Here is a 22047-nt window from a genome sequence, read left to right as displayed (position 1 = left end):
CTAACATACTGTATGGATATGTTGGCATAATTGTTATTAGAATTCAACACAACTACTTAGCAGCTGGCAGAAAACTTACTATCTGAGCATTTCGGGTTACTGTAGTGTCAATTTTTTTCTGAAAGAATCTGATCTAGTTATAAAATGAATGAATGCAATCATGGATGCGAGTTTACATAGATGCAGACCTGGACACACACGTGAGGACCCACACACAGACACACACACACATACACACAGCAAGTTGAAACAATAATCAAAAGCACTTTCCCCACAGAGAATACAACATAATATTGAAATGAATCACACCCTTGTGTTGTAAAATCAAAAACATCCCTTGACAAAAGATTAGGATTAATATAAACTAAAATAAAATGGTTTGTGTTAAGCAATGGCATGAAAAATTGTCACATCAACTGTGCATTTACTCAAAATGACTGCCTGCATGTGTATGCATAGAAAAACGGTCCCATGACATATAAAAATGCTTGCTTTTATATAACAAAGACAAAGAATGAGACAGACACAGTGAAACGCAGAGAAACAGAATGAGAGAGATGAGGAAACAGAAAATCAGTGGCCCATGTAAATCAAAATCTAAAGAGAGAGAAGAATAATACACATAACTGAATAGAAAACACAGAGGTATTCTCTACTATATAATAGGGAGGCAGTACATTTACACACAAATATGCACACACACACACACACACACACACACACACACACACACACACACACACACACACACAGCATAGGGAAATCAGATCGCTAATGAGGAGTGACTTGCAACAGCCAGCGCTCTCACACAGGCCCACTTTCATGTCAAAATAAACATACCAAGGTGTGTGTAGGGGAGGAAGAAGGGGGAAAAAAACGAAATAAAAAATGCATTTTTCTGTAGCAAAGAGCAGCAGAGGCGAGAAGCAGCAAGTACAAGCCCTTTGATTTTGTTCAGCAGTCAGTACAAATTATGGTGGACAAGGGGGGCATCAAATGGCGGGATTAAAAATGTATTAAAAAACACAGGAGTTCCTCCCATGTGTGACACATGCAGACCTGCACTGGGCCTATTATGTATGACACACAGAGGAGGGGGAAGGGAGGGGGAGAGTGTAGATGGAAATGGGGGTTGGAGGGAGCTCTTATTCTGTATACTAGTGAGGGAGAGGAGGAAGGGAAAAATGCAGGAAACTGGTGTGAACAGAAATGAGAAAAAGAAAAGACCTTTGTGTTTTACAGACTAAAACAGGAGGGACAAAAGACCATCCACAAGTGTGTAAGCAAGATATGTGGGACAGAATGGAAGCAGGAGAAGAAAGAGAGATCATAAAATCCATGTTAGTATGTGGAGAAGACAAAAGGCCCCGTGTGTAGCTACAACACAACACAGGGCCCGGGACCCATACACACACACTCTAAACAAAATGCAACATGTATATCCTTGATGTTTAACAAATGTGTTGAATTCAATTCCTTTCTCATAAAACATTTGCAAAGCTGTTTTTAAAAAACATATTTCAATGCAAAGCTAACATCTATGTTTGCCAGCTTGCAGTCTTCTTCCTCACTGCCTTTGTGGGCACATTGCTACACTTCTTTGCAAATGAAACCAGCAGCAGGAATGAGTACAGCGTCACCCGTACATGCACGATACAAGTATAACAGTGACCAACTCATAAAAACACTGCTCCATAGTACCACTAGTGGTCAATAACTCCACAGAGTGCTTTTAAGGTCTCGTATTGGTCTTGGTCTTTTAGCAGATCATTAGACATTTGGACAGTAAATCACACAATTATACAGTCCTAACATAATTTTGTTCAGTGCATCACTGTATTTTTACTTATTCAACTTATCCAACATCATTCATGTGTACACCACAATAGAATCTTAATATATTTTAAGTAATTGTAATTTATTTCTCATTTTTCTGGTGTTAAAACTTGGTAACATTCTTCTAATTTGACATTACCTCTCAGTTTTGCTGCTGGACTGACCATATATGATCAAATAATAAAGGAATATATTGAAATATTGTGGACTGTCTACTCATTTACAAAGAAGACTTAAGAAGATAAACACACTTCTTATCCACAGAATGAACAAAAAATTAAGTCTGGTTTTTTTGTGTGTGTGTGTCTGTGTGTGTGTGTGTGCGTGTGTGAGCATAGTCCATAGCGTTGTTCCCTGTTGAGTGATTATTAACAGGACCTAATGAAGCAGCAGGATATTCTCCAGAGACACACACATGCACACACAAACACATGAGACAGAAAAAAAACAACAGAAAGCCTGTAAAGACCTACACACACATACACACAGGAGAGTGTGTCTTGGGACATGTAATTCCACAGGAGTGCTGGGCTGTTTGCATGTTCCTGTTTGTTCTGTCTGTCTGTCATGCTGTTTGACCTCAAGTCTATCTGTTGTCATACCTACAGTAACTACTGTACCTGCCTCTTTTTTGTCCGTGATGCTTTTCCCCCTCTGCCCATCTGTCTGTCTTTCTGTTCGCCTGCCTGTCTATCGGCGACTCTGTGCCCAAAAACGTTTCACATATCAAAGGTACTTTTCCTTCTGCACTTTGAACAGAAAGCTCTTGCTATATCCCACTCTTCCTCTCATCCGCTGGGGATGAGTTCAAGAGGAAGATGTAGTGAGTTTTCCCTTCTCCTCTCCCATATCTCCCTCCCTTTTTATGCCTCTTTCTTCCCCTCAAACTCAGTGCCTCCTCCATCTTCCCACCCTTCCTTCCTTCTTCTATCTCCTCTCTTTCTGAAAAACAAATCACTCTGTATATCTCACCCGGTTTCCCACCTCTCCCCTTCCTCCCTCACTTCCCCCTGTCTCTACCGTCCCCCAACTGCTTGTTCTCATAGCCATGGTGAGTATGTGAGCAGGAAATATTACCATACTAAATGAAAGGGAGAGGATTTTTTTTCTTTCTTCTCTTTTCTTTTCATTCAACATTGTGTTACCTTCCCTCTCTCCCAGCCTGCTAATTAGTCGAGGGACTGGTGTTTGGGAGTTAAAAGAAGAGTGCACATGTTCATTCTCTTATTCATACAAAAGGTTTTGATGGCGCTCCATCATCTGTACACAGTAACAGCAGCAAAAAAAGGACAGCACCTACTTAAGATTGAGTTTACACGGTTTTAATTCTATTGCTTTTATCTTTATATTCATTAGAAAACCGATTTATTAAGTTTGTTCCACTGATACCATGGCATTTCTGTCAGTGCTTCATCAATAGCCCGACTCTGAACTCTTCATTTGTTACGACTTTCATTGCAAAACACGCAGTCTTCTCATGACGAATTGTGATGCAACAGAATGAAGCGAGTGAGATGCTACAGACAGATTTTTTTTTCAAATTTCTAGATATTCTAGTCTTTTTCTAAAAAAAAAAAAAAAAGATAATAGAGTCATTAAAGTCATTATCTTTCAGTAGATGAAAACATCATATAGCTCAACACACATCACATAAAATGACAGTTATTAATTTGAATTATGTATACATTTTACCTATAGTAGTTTACCAAATATTTCTTTGCATGTCTGGTTTAATGCAAAAAAAAAAAAAAAAAAAAAAAGATTACAGTTAAGCCAACATGTGAGTTAGTGTGTGTGTGCTGTGGTGGACTGTGATGCAGAGGAAAGAATAACATCTTATTTTCAATCTGAATGTTTTGACAAAACCTGCTGAGTGAGGACTCCTACTCTAATGGATATGTGGACATTCAGATGGCCTGACACAACCATCTGTGTGTGTGTGTATGTGTGTTTATATGTGTGTGTGTGTGTGTGTGTGTTAATCTGCTGGGGCAACTCATCCTATCCTAAATGCCATGACCAATTTCACGCTCTCACTGGAAAGGTCGTGCCACTGGTGTGTGTGTGTGCGTAAGTATGTTTGTGTGTACACGCTTGTGTTGTGCGTATCTGAAGTTAACCCAGTTAACCCCTGCCTAGGTGAAAATCTGCTGCTGAGGCAGACTTTGGCCACAGAGATCTCAGACAACCCTAGTTAATGTCACTAGCCATCAATATCTATCACACACACACAGATGTGAACACGTACAGAAAAATACGCACAAAATTCGTACAAACTACCTTAGATACAGTAGGTCAATACTTCTGCATAATGCTGCTTCATCAAACCTAAATCATGTTCTCAATTTAAATTCTGGATCTAAAAACTGTCACTGTTGGAATGACTTCCAAATATCTTCTTACTACTAGTACTCCACCGATGAAATACATAAACACACATGCACAATTTGTTCACTGATGTCACGTTCACATTCAAATCAGCCTGAAGATACACAAGAAAAAGGTAATGACTAGTATTAACCGAGAAGATACATTTTCACTTTTGTAACACTAATATCAGACAACATTAAAGTACCCAAAATACTATTCTGATCCATCAAAGTACAAAGACACTGTACAACAGAAAATAAGAGTGTGGGATGTGATGTACAATAGAATATATGATATAGCTTTCAGACATGACTGAATCCATCAGTTGTGGAGAGACGTACAGAGACAGAGTGACAGAATGAGAGATCAAGTCTGACACAGAGTGCACATAAGAAAGAATCAAAAGACAGAGTGAGAAAGTGGGAGTGTGTGTGCGTTTGTGAGCATGTGTTTAAGTGTGTGTGCGTGTGTGAGAGAGAGAGAGAGTTTAAGTGTGTGTCTTCCAAAGCCCCCGTTGATCATCTTGACACATGTCTGAGCATTTCTGTCACTTTAATGTCACTGTGGAAATTCTGCAGATTAGTACAACATCCGTCATGGTGCTAGGCCGATCCAAGTCAACAGAACGCATGCAATATTAAACGCTAATATTCCCCACAGCCTTTTATTACAGAGACAGAAGAAAGGTCCTGAATATTCACTCAGAGAGATGACATGGTCAGGTTTTGGAGAAAATGTGCACTCAGACAGGCGCGCGCACACTTATACGCGTGCCCACACCAAAGTGGAGAGACCATCACGTACAGAATGCTCACACAAAGAGGAATCTGCACAGACACATACTATATACACTAATGTCTTTCACAGAAGAGTTCCTGTAGAGAGGAATTTACATAAAACATGCACACAACCACATAGAAATATATCCATATTGCTTATTTCCATGACATCTTTCTAACACATAAGAACTACTGTACAATATGTATGAAAGAAGAAGAAAAATATGTCGCAAGGACAGCTAAGACCTGAGACTGTAAGAAAAATAGAAGGAAGATAGCGATGAAACATGAGAGACAGAGTCAAACAGGAATGAATTAAATACTTAGAAAGCCAGGCAATAAAGAGTGAGGGGGAGTAGAGAAAACGGCTGAGTGAAATGAAGCGAAAGACAAACACAGAGAGAGAAAGAGAGCTGATTAGAGATGCATGCTGAGGGAATGTCATTGTTCTAGTCGATTTGAGACATTATTTAAACTGAGACCCTGGAGAGAAAGACTGCATATGAGAGAGAGAGAGAGAGAGAGAGAGAGTGATCGACAAAGAGAAGAGGATAGAGACAGGGACCTAGAGAGAGGAAAAAGAAAAGTGGTATGTTAAAAAAAGAGAGATAGCAAGGGTGAAAAAAGAGAGAAAGGGAAGCAAAGAGATTTCTTATCTGCATTAGTCAGGATGACGGCATGTACTTGACAATGTGTGCTTTACATGACAATTTTCATTTGAGTCTGGAGTCCGTGTAAGACAAACACGACAACTATCAAAACTATTCAGTGCTAGAGTGCGTGTAGGAAGGTGTTTGTTATTTGAGTTTAATGGGTAAGTAAAAGAAGCAATTGAACAGGTGCTTGTTGACAGTTGTACTTCTGCATTAATGGCCTCTGTTGGCTCTGTCTAAACACACACACACACACACACACACACACACACACACACACACGCGCGCGCGCGCTGGTGTATGAATGATACATAAGTAGTGAATAATGCAGGCTGCCCTGTGCTACAGTGAGGTAGAGCAGTCATACTAAACTTTTCACTGCTGACCGACTGGAGGCTTTATTGAGGTGATGCCTACTATTACCTGACAAGTTGTATTAGTACGGTTGCAAGCAAAAGCCTGGTCAGAAGGAGGTGGTTTACATCACACAAATTCGAAATCAGAACTCAAGCTAACATACTGCAGCATACCAGTGTGGTATCATACTATTGGATTAACTGGGGGTGTCACTCAAGCTGCAAGAAAACTGGGAAGCAACTGTGACCAGAAACAGACACAGTCAAATTTAATTTCTACTTTCTTACTCTCTTTCTGATAAAGTAATGCAGCCAATTGTGATATTTTAACCCAACTCTAAACCACCATGGACTAAGAGCTGGTTGATGAAGGATTCCAACAATTCATGGAGATGTCAAACTCAGTCCAAGGCTTCCTTTTTGCTGCAGTTTTAAATGTGACGACAAGCTGTGCTGCAGCTCCATCTCTACATGTGATGAATGAAGTAGCCTTGATTAGACTGAATGCTATTAATGCTCACTAATATTAACAAAATTCAAATACACACTATTAGAATAACATTTAAGTCATGCATATTCATTTTTGTATCTTATCTGTCCCAACTCCCCCTTGTCTTACTATCCTACCTGTCATCCAGCTACAGATACATTTTCTCAAAGGACAGCAACATAAAACAAGTGAAGTCTATTTAGAAGTGACCCACTATCAAATATGGGTCACTCCACTCCACTGTAACTTTTCAACAGCATACACTATACTGTCATATTTTGTAACCTGGCCGCACTGATAGCGGTCCAGTGAAAAGCAGAATTGTCTGGCACCACTGGTATGCAGTATCTGTCCGAAAGCAAGGCAGTTAACTCCGCTCAATTGATTTCTCAGCAAATGAGGAATAAAACACTCTTCTACTAAACAAAAAGAAGTAAAAGGAGGGAAAAACACTTTACACAGAGGGACAGAAAGGAAGGGTTCAAAAAATGTGTGTGTATAATTTTCAGTATTAGAGAAGTCCTCTCTATGTCGCTAGGAAGGAAAGTGCTTAATTAAGACCATGAGGAGATTCTCCCCAGGGGGATTCCTCTGTGCTCAGTGTGTGTGAGCATGTGTGTGTTTGTGTCTGTTTGCGCATGATATGAAGCATCTGATGCTGAATATCACAATCTAATACTCCTATTGATAACTTGAGAAAAATCCACAGTGAAGGCAGTGTGCAGCAGTGTCACAACTTTGTGTCTAGGTAGGGGTGGAACTCTAACTCTTAACATGACTCTCTAATAACTTCATACTGTATGAAACATTAACATGTGTGATGTCCATTGTTAAACGTTACAAATTGGTTTTAAAAGTGCATATTTTTGTGATCACATGTTCGTTACTTACATTGTTTCCCTCTGTGTGGGTCTCAGGTAGACACAGACAGCGGTAGGGAGCCACACTGGTATCACAGTGGTCTGCATGGCCGTGACACTCACATCTGGCCAGATGACAGAGAGAGGGGAAGATGGAACAGAGAGAATGAGAGAGAGAGAGAGAGAGAAACAGATTGTATTGTAAAACTTTGAACATAGAGAAATTGCAAATGAAAAAAGAAGTACAAATGTAACAACAAAAAGATAAGCAAACAACATGTCCAAAGCTCTCCCCCCTTCAGAGTGCTGTCCACCTCCTCCATCCCTCCACAGAACAGCAGTAGTGCCATTAGGAAGCTCCCATTCAACATTTATAAATGCCATCCTGAGAATTATCAGAGCAACATAACAGGTAGCAGACAGCCCTGTTCTGTCTCTCTCTCTCTCCTTCCATCTCTCCCTCCACACACGTGCACACACACACATACACACACACACATACACACGGCAGGACAGTGATTTAATTATTCATTCAGATATTCAGTTGCTTTTCTCTCTTTTATTCTTTCTTCTATGTATCCTTTCACCTCTGTTTCTCTTTATGCCCCTTCCTGTTACAAGCTGTTTAAATTAATCAAGTCTGGAGCACTGAAATTTTTTAATTTCTAATTAAATTTAAAATGTATTTTTGTGCAGTATTGTTTGTAGGGCTGTAGTCTCCTAGTCGACTAGTCGATTAGTTGGTCGATATGCTCTTGTCCGACTTGTCTTGTACTTTCATAATGAGAAAGTGCTACATCAATAGCTCTCTAGGATTAATCCATTATTTCCTGCAGCGGGAGGGACAGACTAACGAATTACCTGTGAAAACGGGGGTGTATTCAAAACACCCCTTTTGTTTTCATAACTTTGAATTCGCCCAAACTAATGGAGACTGCTGGGTCTAACCGTACTCGACGTTTACCAAGCGTTTACTGAATGCACTGGACGTTTACTGAATCAGAGTTTCTCCCACAAGTATAACATTGTGAACCCCCGCCAGGCCAAAAAAATATTTTTTAATGCCAGAATTAACGCCAAATATCCATTCATTCGGAAGTCATTAGCGTTCAGGAGCCTCTGTGCAGTGTTGTTCTGTGGGTGAGTCAACCTCTGTGTCGTTGCCTGGGAAGGTATTGGTAGCATAACTCTGTTAACGATGTTAGTAGTAAGTTGTCAGTCTGGCAGTAAATGCACAGTACAAACTACAGTGTGTTAGTTAATAAATGCTAAAAAGTCATGTCTGTTGTTTCCCCAAGTACTGGAAAAGTGAAGGGAGTTAGGAAGTTAGCAACGATGGGTTAGCCTAACCTGACGACACAAAACAGAGAAATGCAGAACAGAGAAATATGTGCCTGCTGAGAGTTCACTGTGCACTCTGTCCCGTAACCCCCCCCCTCCCCCGCAACTAATCGAGTAGTTGAAGATTACGTACGATTTTAGTCGACCAAGATTTTCTTTGGTTGACTACAGCCCTAATTGTTTGGAGCATATAAGAATTAGCTTCATTGCCTTTGAGATCTACAGATTGTTTGTCTCACTGATGTAACACTGAAAATAATGACAAATACATTGCTATACTCACATACAACAAGACTAGGTCAAAACCAAGTATATGATTGGAGTGTGTATGAAACGCTAGAGGGCTTTTAATTTAAAATACAGAAAGTGGCAGCATTTGGCCGAGCAATTGTGTAACTTCATCACTCAGTCAGTGAATTAGTAACTCAGGTACAGACTATCATATTTAAAATAATGATAATAACTTGCAATTTCCAAAGGAATAAATACTACTTTTATATTTTAAATACTTTTATAATTTACTATATCATCCTTAAACATCAGAGACAATAATGTGCTGTCGTTTACAATGGTGGCTTTGTGGTTTATCATTTAAGAATGCTTAACAATATGCCATTAAGACATTTCTAATGAGAAAAAAAAAATCACACAAATATCTTAAATGATAGGTTAACATTTTTTCAGGTCTGTCTAGAAATAATACTCTCATGCCAATATGTACAGTGAAAGAGTTACTGGTAGTTATTATTGTTCATCCTGTCCATATTGGTTGCAAAGAGATCCCTTTCTAAAGCAATTTCAATCAAAGTGATGGGGGACAAAATCCATAAACAGCTGTAGCTATCTTTCAAAGTCTCTTCAGTACAAAATTTCCTCTTTGTGATTCTCACAGACAAAGAAGTATTGATACTAAAAAAGACTGTGGTAGCTACCCACTTGATTCTTGATTTGTCTATATTAGAATGCTGAAGCCTCGTATTAGCTTTAAACTTGGGAATCAATTTTTGCACAGAAATAGCACAATAGATTTTGTCTCCCATCACTTACAGCGCTAGAATATATAGGAAAAACAATTACATGTGGACGTGTGAGTATTGTTTTAAGATGGACTTAAAAAGGGTGAACCTATCCTTTAATGTTTTTCTTATGATGTCATAAATGTATAAGTACATACTCACTGGTGGGAAATACATAAACTACAAGAGCCTTCAAGCTGGAATGTACCACACAAATAATGCTGACTTTTTATCATTCAGATTAAACTGATATAAATACAAAAAAACTATATATATAATATGGAGACTAACAATACCCTAATAACAAAAAGTCCTAGGTCAGGTGCAATACTAAATAATATACTGATGAGACTGACACTGTAACCCCAGTCTCTCTGTTAATAACCTGAGGAAATCTACTTGCTATATTTAAAGATCCCCTCTAGACATATATTAAGACATCTAAAATACTCTGCTTGGAACAATAATGAGTGTCTGATTTGGCTTTTCTACAAAAAAAGTATAATTACCACGTCAAAAACCCTGAAATGACATTTCCTCGTTCTCCCTCATTAAAATCCAGGATCTATGAATATGCAAATATATTTCATTTCAGAAGTTTAACTGCTGGACACCAGATGTTTCCTACTTCACTGGCTTCAAGCTTCACATTACACTTGCTTAAGTTGAATATTAGACCAGAATTGGCTCCAAACTATTTGTGATGTCACAAATCCTGCTCGTAGGCCCACCCCTTAAAATCAGATTTTCAATGAGCACAAAGAAACTTTCCACTTAATGTAGATGAAAGTGATAACAGCCTTCTAGTGTCAAACTCTGCACATACATCATTCTGCTCAGTGAAGCTCAAACATCAAACTGTAGGAACAAGAAGAATTTAAGCTGCAAGCAGCGTTGAACGGGCCTTCACACCCTTGCGCACGTCGAGGTGCGGTGCAGTCCAAGCCTTCTGTCACGGGCATGTAGATGTCTCCAGACCTGGGCTGACAGGTCTGACTTTACAAACATGCGAAGTTTGGTGCAGACTGAAGCATGTACAATAAAGTTATAGCAATTTCCTCTGTCATGGCGAAACATCAAAACTCAACGGTGTGAGGATGACAATTTTCTGCAGGGTGAGACATGTCTGTCTTGCTCACCCCTGTGTCATCAAAATTATGCAAGTTTTGGGCCTTTTCACTGTAATTTCAATTAATAATTTGAAAACTTTTGATGAGTTTGTGTGTAAAACAAATTAATTTCCTAATTTTCATCAAGTTTATTTTTTAGAAAAGTAAAGACTTTTAACCCACATGACCTGGTCAAAGTTTGATTGAAATGTGTACTGTCAGGTGTGTAGAGACAATAAGTAACTGCAGCTGGACACAGAAAAATACTCATATATTTGAATGGAGAGTGTGAGTGAACCGCTAGGTGCTTGGGCCCTAATAAAGGAAAAACTGCAGTACAGAGCTACAAATTTTAGTTTTGATTTTATTTTTCTGCAGCACTTTATCACTAAACTGTCACTCTCACTCAATGAGCTCCATTCAACCCCCCTTCTCCTATTCTCTCTCTCTCCCTCTCAGTTGGAGAGGAGAATGTCACTCTTCTTGTGAAATATCCTCATAAATCCCATGACTTTGGCCAAATCCTACATTAAAAATCACATTCTTTCATAGGAAATTTCGTCGCAAATCCATTGATACAGGTTTCAAAGTGGTCAGTCATGTATTCAAGTTTGAAGTCTACACCATTAACGCCCTAGGAGGAGATAGCGTTTCTTGGGGGTCCAAAATTGGCGCAAAGTCGTACTTTGATGGGCATATTGTGGACTTCCTGTTGGATTTAGGTCAGGGGTGTCAGCATATGATTTGTAGGTCTTGATGAGACGAATAATTGAGTTTTGGTTCAATCTCTCTACGACATTCCTACGGGCCGTGGCGGCCATATTAGATACGTAGGTGGCGCTCTCGAGCACATTTTGGCACTTTGAGGGTTAATTTTTACATTTTATCAAATTTTTCACCAGACCTGATGTGCCTGCCAAATTTGGTGAGTTTTTGAGCATGTTTAGGGGGACAAATTTAGGGCTGAAGTGGCGGAATAATAAAGAAGAAAGAAACAAACAAACACGAAATAGAATAGGGTCTTCGCCCTTTGGGCTCAGGCCCTAAAAACACATTTTTGTAGTAGGGGGACTTTTAATACTATACAGTAGGGGTGTAACAGTTTGTGTAATCGTCCCTAACCATTCGGTACAGGATGTTCGGTTCAGTTTGAAACTTTTCCCAGTCCCCTTGGTCCCCTTCCCCTTGCTGTGATGGTCACCTTTGAGTGAAGCCGTTCTTCACTTCACAACTGTAAAGACATTTGATTTCCAACGTGGTCGGACAAAACACATCCTAACCAGTTCTGAGCAACCATAAATCAGCATAAAACAGCTGTTAGTAGGTGTCCTGACTCTTTGCAAGAAACAGAAAAGTTGTTTTCTTTTTCCACTGCAGCACAACTAAACTGCTTCAGTAATAGTTTTGGCCATTGACCCATTGTTGGATGTTATTTTCTACCTTTCTTTTTTTTCCTGCTGCACCGAAATCGTATGGAAAAAAATCGTGACCCCAAAACCGGGGTACATACTAACCGTGAATTTTGTGTACCTTTACACCCCTACTATACAGTTTTTTTGAAAATATAGCCACCATAACATGCCGTAATGTAACATAAGGGGGACGTTGTTTTAACATGTAGGATAAACAATGCTAATGACATACACACACACACACATATACACACATGCTTAAGTTATGAGTGTACTCTCTCTTGCCAACATGCCTTTTTACATGCTTTATAAGGAATGAAGAGAGATGGAAGAAGAATGAAAGAAAAGGGGGGGAATGGGGAGATGGTGAGGGGTAAAGAATGCAAAGATGAGATTTCAGCAGCTCTAAATCTGTTTCTCCTACTTCAGTGTAACAAGCTACTAATTAAAACAGCTTAGAGGGAGGGGAGGGACAGTAAGAGTTAGAAATGATTGCCTCCTGCATAATCCTATAATTACCACAGTCATATAAAAACAGTCACTCTGTCAGTCTAATGAAGAGATGTGTTCACAATTACTCTCAGAAAAGCTCTGCTGAAACTCAACAGTCTGTCAAAAATATTTTTTGAGCTTTAACACTCTTCTAACAAACCAACACTAACAAAATATCTTCAATTGTCTCTTTTAAAGGGGACCTATTATGCTCATTTCCAGCTCTATATTTTTATTTTGGGACTCTACTAGAGTAGCTTTGCATGACTCACAGCTCAAAAAACTCCTTATTTATCTTATACTGGTCCTTTATGTAGCCCCCTAGTTCAGCCTATGTCTGAAACGAGCCGTTTTAGGTCCCCTCCCCTCTGCCCCTCTCCCTAAAAGCCCACTTTCTTCTGATTGGCCAACTTCCAGAAGCCTGACGTGTTAAGTTACTGCTGATGAAAACCCAACATTCACTGCTTTTGCTGCTTCACATTAAAAGTTTTTTAAATAACTAAATAACTGGAGACTTTTATCGTGAAAAAATTCTAGGAAATAAAATGTGTTCATCACCAAATTATCAGAGCCGTTAGCGGCGCTATTCTTCAATAAAAACAGGTTGACACAACAACATATGGAGATATTTGGAGCTATTTGTTCAGAGGATCAGTTAAAGTCATCAAATCAGATGTAAAAACACTTAAAAGTTAAAGTATTAGTTTATGAATATTAATGATAACTTCATTCACTCTATGAAGTTTAGTGTACTTGCCATGAGAAGTACTAAACATCCTGTGAAAACAGTTGTGTAATGTTTTCTGTGTTTCTGGAGGGAGCTCTCCAAAGTTTAAAAAAACCCTGAAGAGGTTGTACAGTGCACTGTCATCAGGGTTTGAAAGATGTGGAGGTTAATTAGGCAGGGAGCGTCTGATGACTGACAGACAGTATCCAGCTGCATTATGGGAAATATAGGATACATTTTGTTACTGGTGCTTGACCCATACTAAGGAGTAAATATCAAGATATTTCAGTCTATGCTGCTTTAATTATATTTTTTTACTTTTAAAATCTGTTTTACCTAACCCCCCAAATTTATGAGAGCATAATACTAGATTGCTGGAGTAACCCTTTAATTCTTACTTACCTGCATTTTAAGGTATAAAATAACTATATTAGAGATATGATGATTCAAAATTCTACTCAGTGTGCAAGTTAAGTTCTTCAAGGCTTTCTTTTATATATACCATAGATTAACATATCCAATTAAATTCCAGATTGGAAATTTAAATTCCATTTTATTTATCATAATACACAATACCACCAACTTTCAGACACAGATGAGGTACTTATATTGGTTCTCTGGATAAATTATTGTAAACCTCACCTGCCACTGATGGTGATCTCATTGATGGCATAGTATCTGTGTCGCTGGTTCACCCCAGCTGCTCTGGTCTGGTACTGTCCACTAAGATGTATCCTGACCTGGGTGGCATGTACCATCTTCTGAAGTTCAGGAGTGTTGTAGAAGTCATTATAGCCTGGCCTCAGGTTTGGTCCTGGGGTCAGCAGGCTGATTGTGATGTTACCTCCTGAGTAGGGCACGTCACTGAAACCCAGGAAAAACACACAAACATAAAGTCAGTTAAGTATGAAGATAAAAACAGACATATTAAACAAAACATTTGCAAAGTTTGTATTTGGTGACAAGGAGGACGCATGAGAAATATGCTAGTTTCATCTTTGAGGAAATGTTATTCACAACTTAGCAGTGTTACTTGTGTATAGGGTTGTTATACTATTCAGAAGAACCCACGGGCTACATACTTCAGTATGTAGCCCGTGGGTTCTTCATGGTGTACTAACATTTTAAGATAAGGCACCATTGAACACACAGTACAAGTGTCATGACAAAGACAAAAACTCCTACTGTATCATTCTGTCTTCACCTCTACAGGCTCCTCCTTTGCTTACTTTCTTCTTTTCTTTCTCTGTAAATGCCTCCTCTACTTTGTCTTCAGGTAATGCTGTAAGACGTATTCAGGGCACTTCTCCTGTGTATGCATGTGTGTGCACGTGTTTGTTTATGCTAGTTTGGTTTTTGGCATACTACAAGCACAGAGTCCACACTATTGTATTCATTGATGTAAACGGGATGTATGTATGTAAAAATGTGTCCACATAACTCTATTTTGGTTTGTGCATATGCTGTGCTTGCTGTGTTTCTGTCTGTGTCTGGAGTCTATAGTGTTGTACATATGTTTTACATACATTTCTGCACGCATTCATGCCCCATTAATGCAAGTTACTAACTTGGCATCTTCCATGGAGTTTTGTGCTTTCTCATCTTGCAGGTGACCTTTTGGTTGCGGACCACCTGCTGTCCAGCTGGTCCAGCTTGACAACCACTGCCACTACTATTATTATTAGTCATATTTCTATTATTATTATTGTTATTATTGTTGTTGTTGTGCTTCTCTGTGTCTCGCTCTCCTCTCTCTCCCCCTCCCTCTTTCTCTCTCAACCCAACCAGTCAAGACAGATGGCTGCCCACCTAGACCCCAGTTCTGCTCGAGGTTTCTTCCCATGAAAGAGGAGTTTTTCCTTGCTGCTTTTGCCAAGTGCTTGTTCATGGGGGGAATGTTGGGTCTCTGTAAATTAAAGAGTATGGTCTACACCTGCTCTATGTGAAAAGTGTGCTGAGATAACTTCTGTTGTGATTTGGAGCTATATAAATAAGACTGACTTGACATATTGACAGTTCAGCTACCAACACACACGCGCACACACACACACACACACACACACACACACACACACACACACACACACACACACGTGTGGGTGCTCTCATGAGCATACACTAGTAGATCTGTCCTGCCTAAGACTGACTCTATCATCAAAACTAAAAAGAATAACACTACAACTACTTGATGAATAAAACAAACATTCGATTTATATATGAATATGTGACACTGAGGTAGGGGGAAATTGGGAAAATCTCCAAATATAGACACCTGCTCCCCCCTTCACATTGCTTGTGACGTGTAATAAACAGGTCATTAATTAGCTAGATTGACTTGAGACTTGGCCACCTCTGTGTAAAGCTGGACAGTGTAAGAAATAAGTGCAAGAAATATATGGAGTGACCTTGTAGCCAAGGGGTTAAGCAACGACCATGAACTGCAAAGTCCCTGGTTTGTGTTCAGCCAGGCACCTTTGTTGCATGTCATTCCTCATCTCTCTACTGTTACTGTCCAATAAGGAAAACAATCCCCCAAATAACAATAATAATAACTTATTCAAAGCAATAACAAAAAATATATTTATATTTATTATGTTTATTTTTATGCAGCACACATTTCAGCCAGTGCTCAATATGAAAAAAAGATCAGTATGATGGGGGACACATTGGTTCCATTTTTGGGCATTTGGGCAACAGTTTTTGTTTTTTTGTTTTTTCCTAATGGAAAAAAAAATGTGATACAACTGTAACTGTTGAATTAACTAGACCACTAAAATAACTAATAATCATATATCAAAACTTGCACCTATATTGTAATGCTGTAATGCTGTTCATCTCTGTTGTCTCTAAGTTACCTGTCTATCTGTACATGTAAACAAGAGGCAAAGAGATCATGAACAGCCCTCCTGGAGCAGAACTGACTGACTGGTTTGAAAACACCTGAAATGACTGAGGCGTGCTTAAATTAATCTCACCAGACACTCTAGTGAGCTCAGGAGAAGCAACGTCTCCTGTGGGATTAAATAAATCTTGCAAGATAAAAAACATAAATCTCACAAGATCAAATGAGGTGCTCTTTTTGATATAATTATCAACCACTGATGTCACAAAGTGTTTTATTATGTTGCCAGTGTGAGGTTCAATTGCTCTCATGCCAAATTAACTAATACATGTAACTGTGCCAGGGAAGGTTGTATGTGATATCATTTGTCAGTCAAGTGAAAAATAAGCAATGACTACATAATCTCTGATCTATTCATACCTGTTCTATCTAGTGCCAACCGAGGCCTTGATACAAGCAGCTATGCCAAGATTGAGTGTGTGAGATTGTGTGTGTATGTTAGACTACGTTCCAAGTCCAGTTCTCTATCTAGTGCCAATCGAGAGCCTGTTACCGGTCATGTGCCAAGGCAACGCCGTAGGTGGTTAGCTTTTTAAATCTACTCACTGTGAGGGTGCCAGGAAAGTGTGTGTGCTTCTTTGTGTGTTTACTGCATGTGTGTGTAATGGGTATGTGTCTGGTTTTCTTTGATGTCCTGAAACTAATGTTCTTTTGTTTTAGTACATGTGCTTACACACATATACACTTGCATACATTTATGAATATGAGTCAGTGTGTGTGTGTGTGTGTGTGTGTGTGTGTGTGTGTGTGTGTGTGTGTGTGTGTGTGCTCATAATTCTCTTTGTTGAGTCTTGCCAGTAATTTTCTGTGTCATCTTCTCTGCATGGAAGAGGCCATGACCACCCAACAGGGTAGAAGAGAACATGTGGTCCCTGCTCTTGGGAGAAAGCCCCAAACAGACTGTTTGAGGAGTTTATTTTCAGCTTTTCCACATATAGATTATTCAAAGCAGTTTCAAATGGAATGATTAATCTGTATCCTTATCTGACTAATGACGCAGTAAAGGAAAAGAACGTATATTAAATTTTACAACAGAACTGAAAGTAACTAAATGTGTGGTTGCCCTCCCTGATTCCCCCAGGGCTTACCATACTACTAAGCATATTGTGTTATTATTGCTGTACGTTTAAAACCATGCACAAAAAGCTTAGTAACCTTGGAACCCAGGATCAGTGGATAAAAATAATACCATTTTTCATACTTACCATCCAAACATACATGCACACACACACACACACACACACACACACACACACACACACTGACACACACACACACACACACACAAACACGCACACATCCTACCTGGGTAGTTGCAGACAGTTGACTGAGTCTGGTCTCAGTAAAGGCCCGTTGTTCTGCATTTCAAACACACTGCAGTCTTTGGCAATATACTGCCAGTCCAACCAGGGCTGTTCTGTGGTGGTGCCACTCTGCTGGTCAGTAAGGTCGAGCCTTCGTCTTTGGATCAGAACTGACTCAGGCAAGAGGCCACCAAACTGAACTATAACGTAGAATACCTGGAGGAGACAGGGGTACAGTTAGGATGAATAGGCACACCTGTCCACGATAGCCCCATAATAAATCCCACCATGGTGATACTTTAAATCTTTACTTTTTGTTGACACTGTGACAGAAATATTTATTCACCTCTATAGCAATTTTCAAAGCCGTAGTAAGAGGTGTTGCTGTTTTGCATTGCATTGTATTAACTGTTTAATAGTCTAATGAGCACATTTTTAACTGTGAAATCTTGATAAAAAATTAGTTGTACTTAACTCAACCTGATTGAGCCATCTCTAGCACTCAGTTGAAGTATGTTAGGCCAAAAATATTTACCATGGTGTGGAATTTTCATAACTTTTATTTTCTATTTTTACTTTGATTGCAGAGGGCTGACCGAACAAAATGATATTGGAATGAATCTGGTGTTACATGACTATTAGTTAATTTTTCTAGTCATGTTCTAATAATGACAATGTCCTTATAGGTCATTATTTGTCTTTTTCTTGCATGGAGGACCCAAAATTATAATTAAGGGTTTTGGTTGAAAACCAGACAGCTCTCAAACAACACAGTCACACATAGTTACACGAACACACACACATTCCTATCACACACAAACCATGTGTATGTCTTTGTGTAGGTGTGGGTGTGTGTGTGTTAAGTGTTATCTGCCCCACTACAGTGTGGGCTGGGACACTGGGTTACACAGTAGGGAGCGCATTAAGCCACCACCACTGTGCAAACACACACACACACACACACACACAAACTTCAGAAAGTGTCTTTTATCTGGGGACTTGAGTTGAGCGCCCACGTCAGGACAGCTCCCAAAATCCTGCCCACACTCACATACACACTTCAGAGAGAAGAGAGATGACAGCCCCCCCCCCAATGTTGACAACGACCAAATCCAGCAATCTCTCTCTCTCTTTCTGCCCCCTGTCTGTCTCTCGCTACAGTGCTTAGAAAGAGGATGAAACTACTGTCCACTGCACCCACAGGTGCAGGCAGATAGATATTGTACAGTGTTTGTATTGTAGCATTTCAGCTGTACACTCCAAAATGATGGAATTTATTTGACTGTCCTACCCAAAGCAGCTAACAATGAATGAGCAAGCCAAGACTTTGAGATGACACAGAGACCTGCGATAAACCCACATTTGCTCCTAACCCTGCTCACATGGATATCACACAACTCAATGTTGACACAACAGATGAACAGGGGATTCTGTAATAACTAATATTGAAATATTATATCCCCATGGAAGATATTAGCTGCAACTTATGGCCTTCTACATTTTGTAACTATTTTATAGTTTTTTCCCTCATCATTGATAAACTTACCTTTTAGATGCTATATTTTTATTTATTTCTTGTTGATATGTCTTTATAAGCCATTTTGGATTTGAATGTAATCCTTAATGTATTTTGTTTTTGTGTCATGTTACTTGTGCTAATAAATAAATTACAACTGAAACTAAAACTCTAAATAATAAATTCTGCTATTATAAATTTCAGATACTTAAATATACTGGCACAAGTTGTTGCATTAATTTTTAATAAGGTTACCACCTAAAGAAAAAATATTTATACCACTTTGCCTGCACCCTCAATTTAATGTCAATTTTTCACAATATATATAGGTTTTAACCTATATATATATATAGTATATGAAACAAATCTGTTTCCAGCTGACATACAGCACCAGGCAAAGGTTTGGACACACTTGAATGTACAGTACGGGTACTGTAATTCTGTTTGGTAGTAACGCACTGTATAAGGAGTACAAGCTGACTGTTGAATGAATGGCTACACTATGGATTACCTGTGCAAGCAGTCTGAAAGAGTTCAAATGTGGATTGAATGTGTGTTTGTCATAACACACAGTGCTGGTGTGTCAAAGTTTCCAAAGCTGTTTAAAGATGCCTCAACAGAGTACTCCTAGTGTATTGTCAAGGTCAAACTCAAGGCCTCACAGCTACAGGATGGATCCTTATCAGCCCATCCGACCAGCTGATGGCAATCGTGTCTTTCAGGATGATAATACGTACAAGGGAGTGGCTGACATATTCAATTAACTCAGTCAAAACATGTCAACACTGGAAAATTTGAGACACCATTATCACAATTACTTAAAATTCTAAAAAAAAAAGTCAGAATCCTGATAATGGTCTAACAGACTTCTATGTACAGGCAAAATAAGATACTTTATATTCTGTTTCATTGCACGCAGGGTATTTGCATATTCTTAAGTACGCATTTAATGACTTTTAAGACCTTTTTAATACCTCTAAAACGAAAAAATAGTACCATTACTGTGGCAAAAGAAATTAAGAAGCAAGACTGCAATATACACCATTATTGAGTTTTTTGAATATTTTGAAATATTCGGTGCACATTAGCTGACATAACTGCATTCTCATTAAAGAAAATAAAACTGTATGGGGCTAGGCCCATTCCAATGGAAGACAATGTCCCCCTGTGTTTACCATCAAATAAATATAAGAGGGCCCTGTAGAGACAACTTGACAACCCAGTTGCTACAACCTTTTGGCCTAAAATCACAAAAATGTGTACATAAGACAATCTCAACTTCTACAAAGCGCTAATGACCTTTAAAGTCTGCCTGGGTAATTTCTAGGGAGAAATAATCCTTATGTTCTTCAATTTTTAATTTCTCAGTCAATAAGCACCAAACTTTCCTTTTCAGAACGTCTGGCAGAAATAATTTGTATAGTTGTATGACCCTGTTTGTCCATGGACACCATGTCTCTCATGACATGTGTCCTAGCTCAGCAGCCTTCTTATCAATTTCATTATTTAGGACTAGCAACTGCTCTCTCTTTTCCTTTGCTCATCTCCTCAGTGTGTTTGATTTTGTTATCGGTGTTGCCATTCTGGTCCCTGCAGTATTCTCTGCGTGTTTGGCACAGTTGTCTGCACCCTTTTGTAGACTCTCGCATACATCTTGTGTATCCTCTTCTTTAGCTCATCAAGGTTTTCTTCAACGTTCTTTCTCTTCAGCTTTTGCTCATCCCTTTTTGCTTTTTTCCTCATCCAGGTAAGCTCTGTACCTGAGGCATGCAGTTGCACACTAGTTCAGCATCATCTTCCCCATCATTTTGTAAGAGTCACTTTGGTCACCACGCCAGACACTCTGACATGGACACTAGGGCTGTAGTCAACCAAAGAAAATCTTGGTCGACTACAATCGTACGTAATCTTCAAATAATCGATTAGTCGGGGGTGGGGGGGACAGAGTGACCCAGCAGTCTCCATTACTTTGGGAGAGTTCAAAGTTATGAAAAAAATGGGGGTGTTTTGAATACACCCCCGTTTTCACAGGTAATTTGTTAGTCTGTCTCTCCCGCTGCAGGAAATAATGGATTAATCCTAGAAAGCTATTGATGTAGCATTTTCTCATCATGAAAGTAACAGAGATTATTCGACCAATGAGAATTTAGTCGGACGAGAGCATATCGACCAACTAATCGACTAGTCGACCAGGAGACTACAGCCCTAATTGTCACATACAAGTCTCTGTGTGATAACGGTGTCCTCTGCTATGTTGCATGTTTCCACCTCTTTGTTGACTGAGAACCCTGTTTGACTTCTGCTTGCCCTTGGAACAAGAGCAGCAACTTCTTGCAAAAACTCCAGAGCTCAGGGTAAGAAGTGCTGATGTGTTGCTGTAAAAACACATCAACTCTGGAGTCTTGGTCTTGTGGACTCAAGGACATGGAGTTCACAGCTTTGGCCTCGTTGAACAAGAAGGTCTCAAACTGCTGTGACATCCCCTGAAATTAGATGCAAAAACATATATATGTAAATATTCACATAATATTAAAAGCAAAATAACAGATTAAATATGTATGTTCAAGTCAGAGCAAAATTAAAACAATAACATTGTAATCATTCAAAAGTCAGTCAACAATTGTGTTTTAACAGATGTTCACCAAAGTGCAAGTGTCATTCTCAAGTCATCTATGCTACCCAACAAATTGCCACCCAACAAACACAATAGCATTGTGTGCCCCGTCTCTCAAGCTGTGACTTAACTGTCCCATGATGAAGGTAATGTAACATGTGTGCCATCAATACAATGTCAATCAAATGTCAGCATTCAGTGTGTAGCCAATGAAATCACACCAACATGAATATGCTGACCAAGTGAATACTCCCTGACAAACTAAGGGAC

General features: G+C 39.2%; 1 protein-coding gene across 5 annotated transcripts in view; it reads right to left on the bottom strand.

The window, feature by feature from the left end:
* The window catches only part of ush2a (Usher syndrome 2A (autosomal recessive, mild)), a 237332-nt gene that overhangs the window by 179858 nt on the left and 35427 nt on the right, over window positions 1-22047 (bottom strand). For all 5 annotated transcript variants that reach the window (XM_042395524.1, XM_042395835.1, XM_042395601.1 and 2 more), the window contains exons 10-12: window positions 17649-17863; window positions 14084-14305; window positions 7376-7469 (exon numbers count right to left, since the gene is read on the bottom strand). In XM_042395524.1, coding sequence (XP_042251458.1) covers window positions 7376-7469; window positions 14084-14305; window positions 17649-17863 — 531 coding nt within the window. The remainder of the gene's footprint in view (window positions 1-7375; window positions 7470-14083; window positions 14306-17648; window positions 17864-22047) is intronic.

The sequence above is a fragment of the Thunnus maccoyii genome, chromosome 1 (genome assembly GCF_910596095.1).
Source record: "Thunnus maccoyii chromosome 1, fThuMac1.1, whole genome shotgun sequence".
Taxonomy (NCBI): Eukaryota; Metazoa; Chordata; class Actinopteri; order Scombriformes; family Scombridae; genus Thunnus; species Thunnus maccoyii.
The sequence above is the reverse complement of the archived record's forward strand: the minus strand, read 5'-3'. Positions and strand labels throughout refer to the sequence as shown.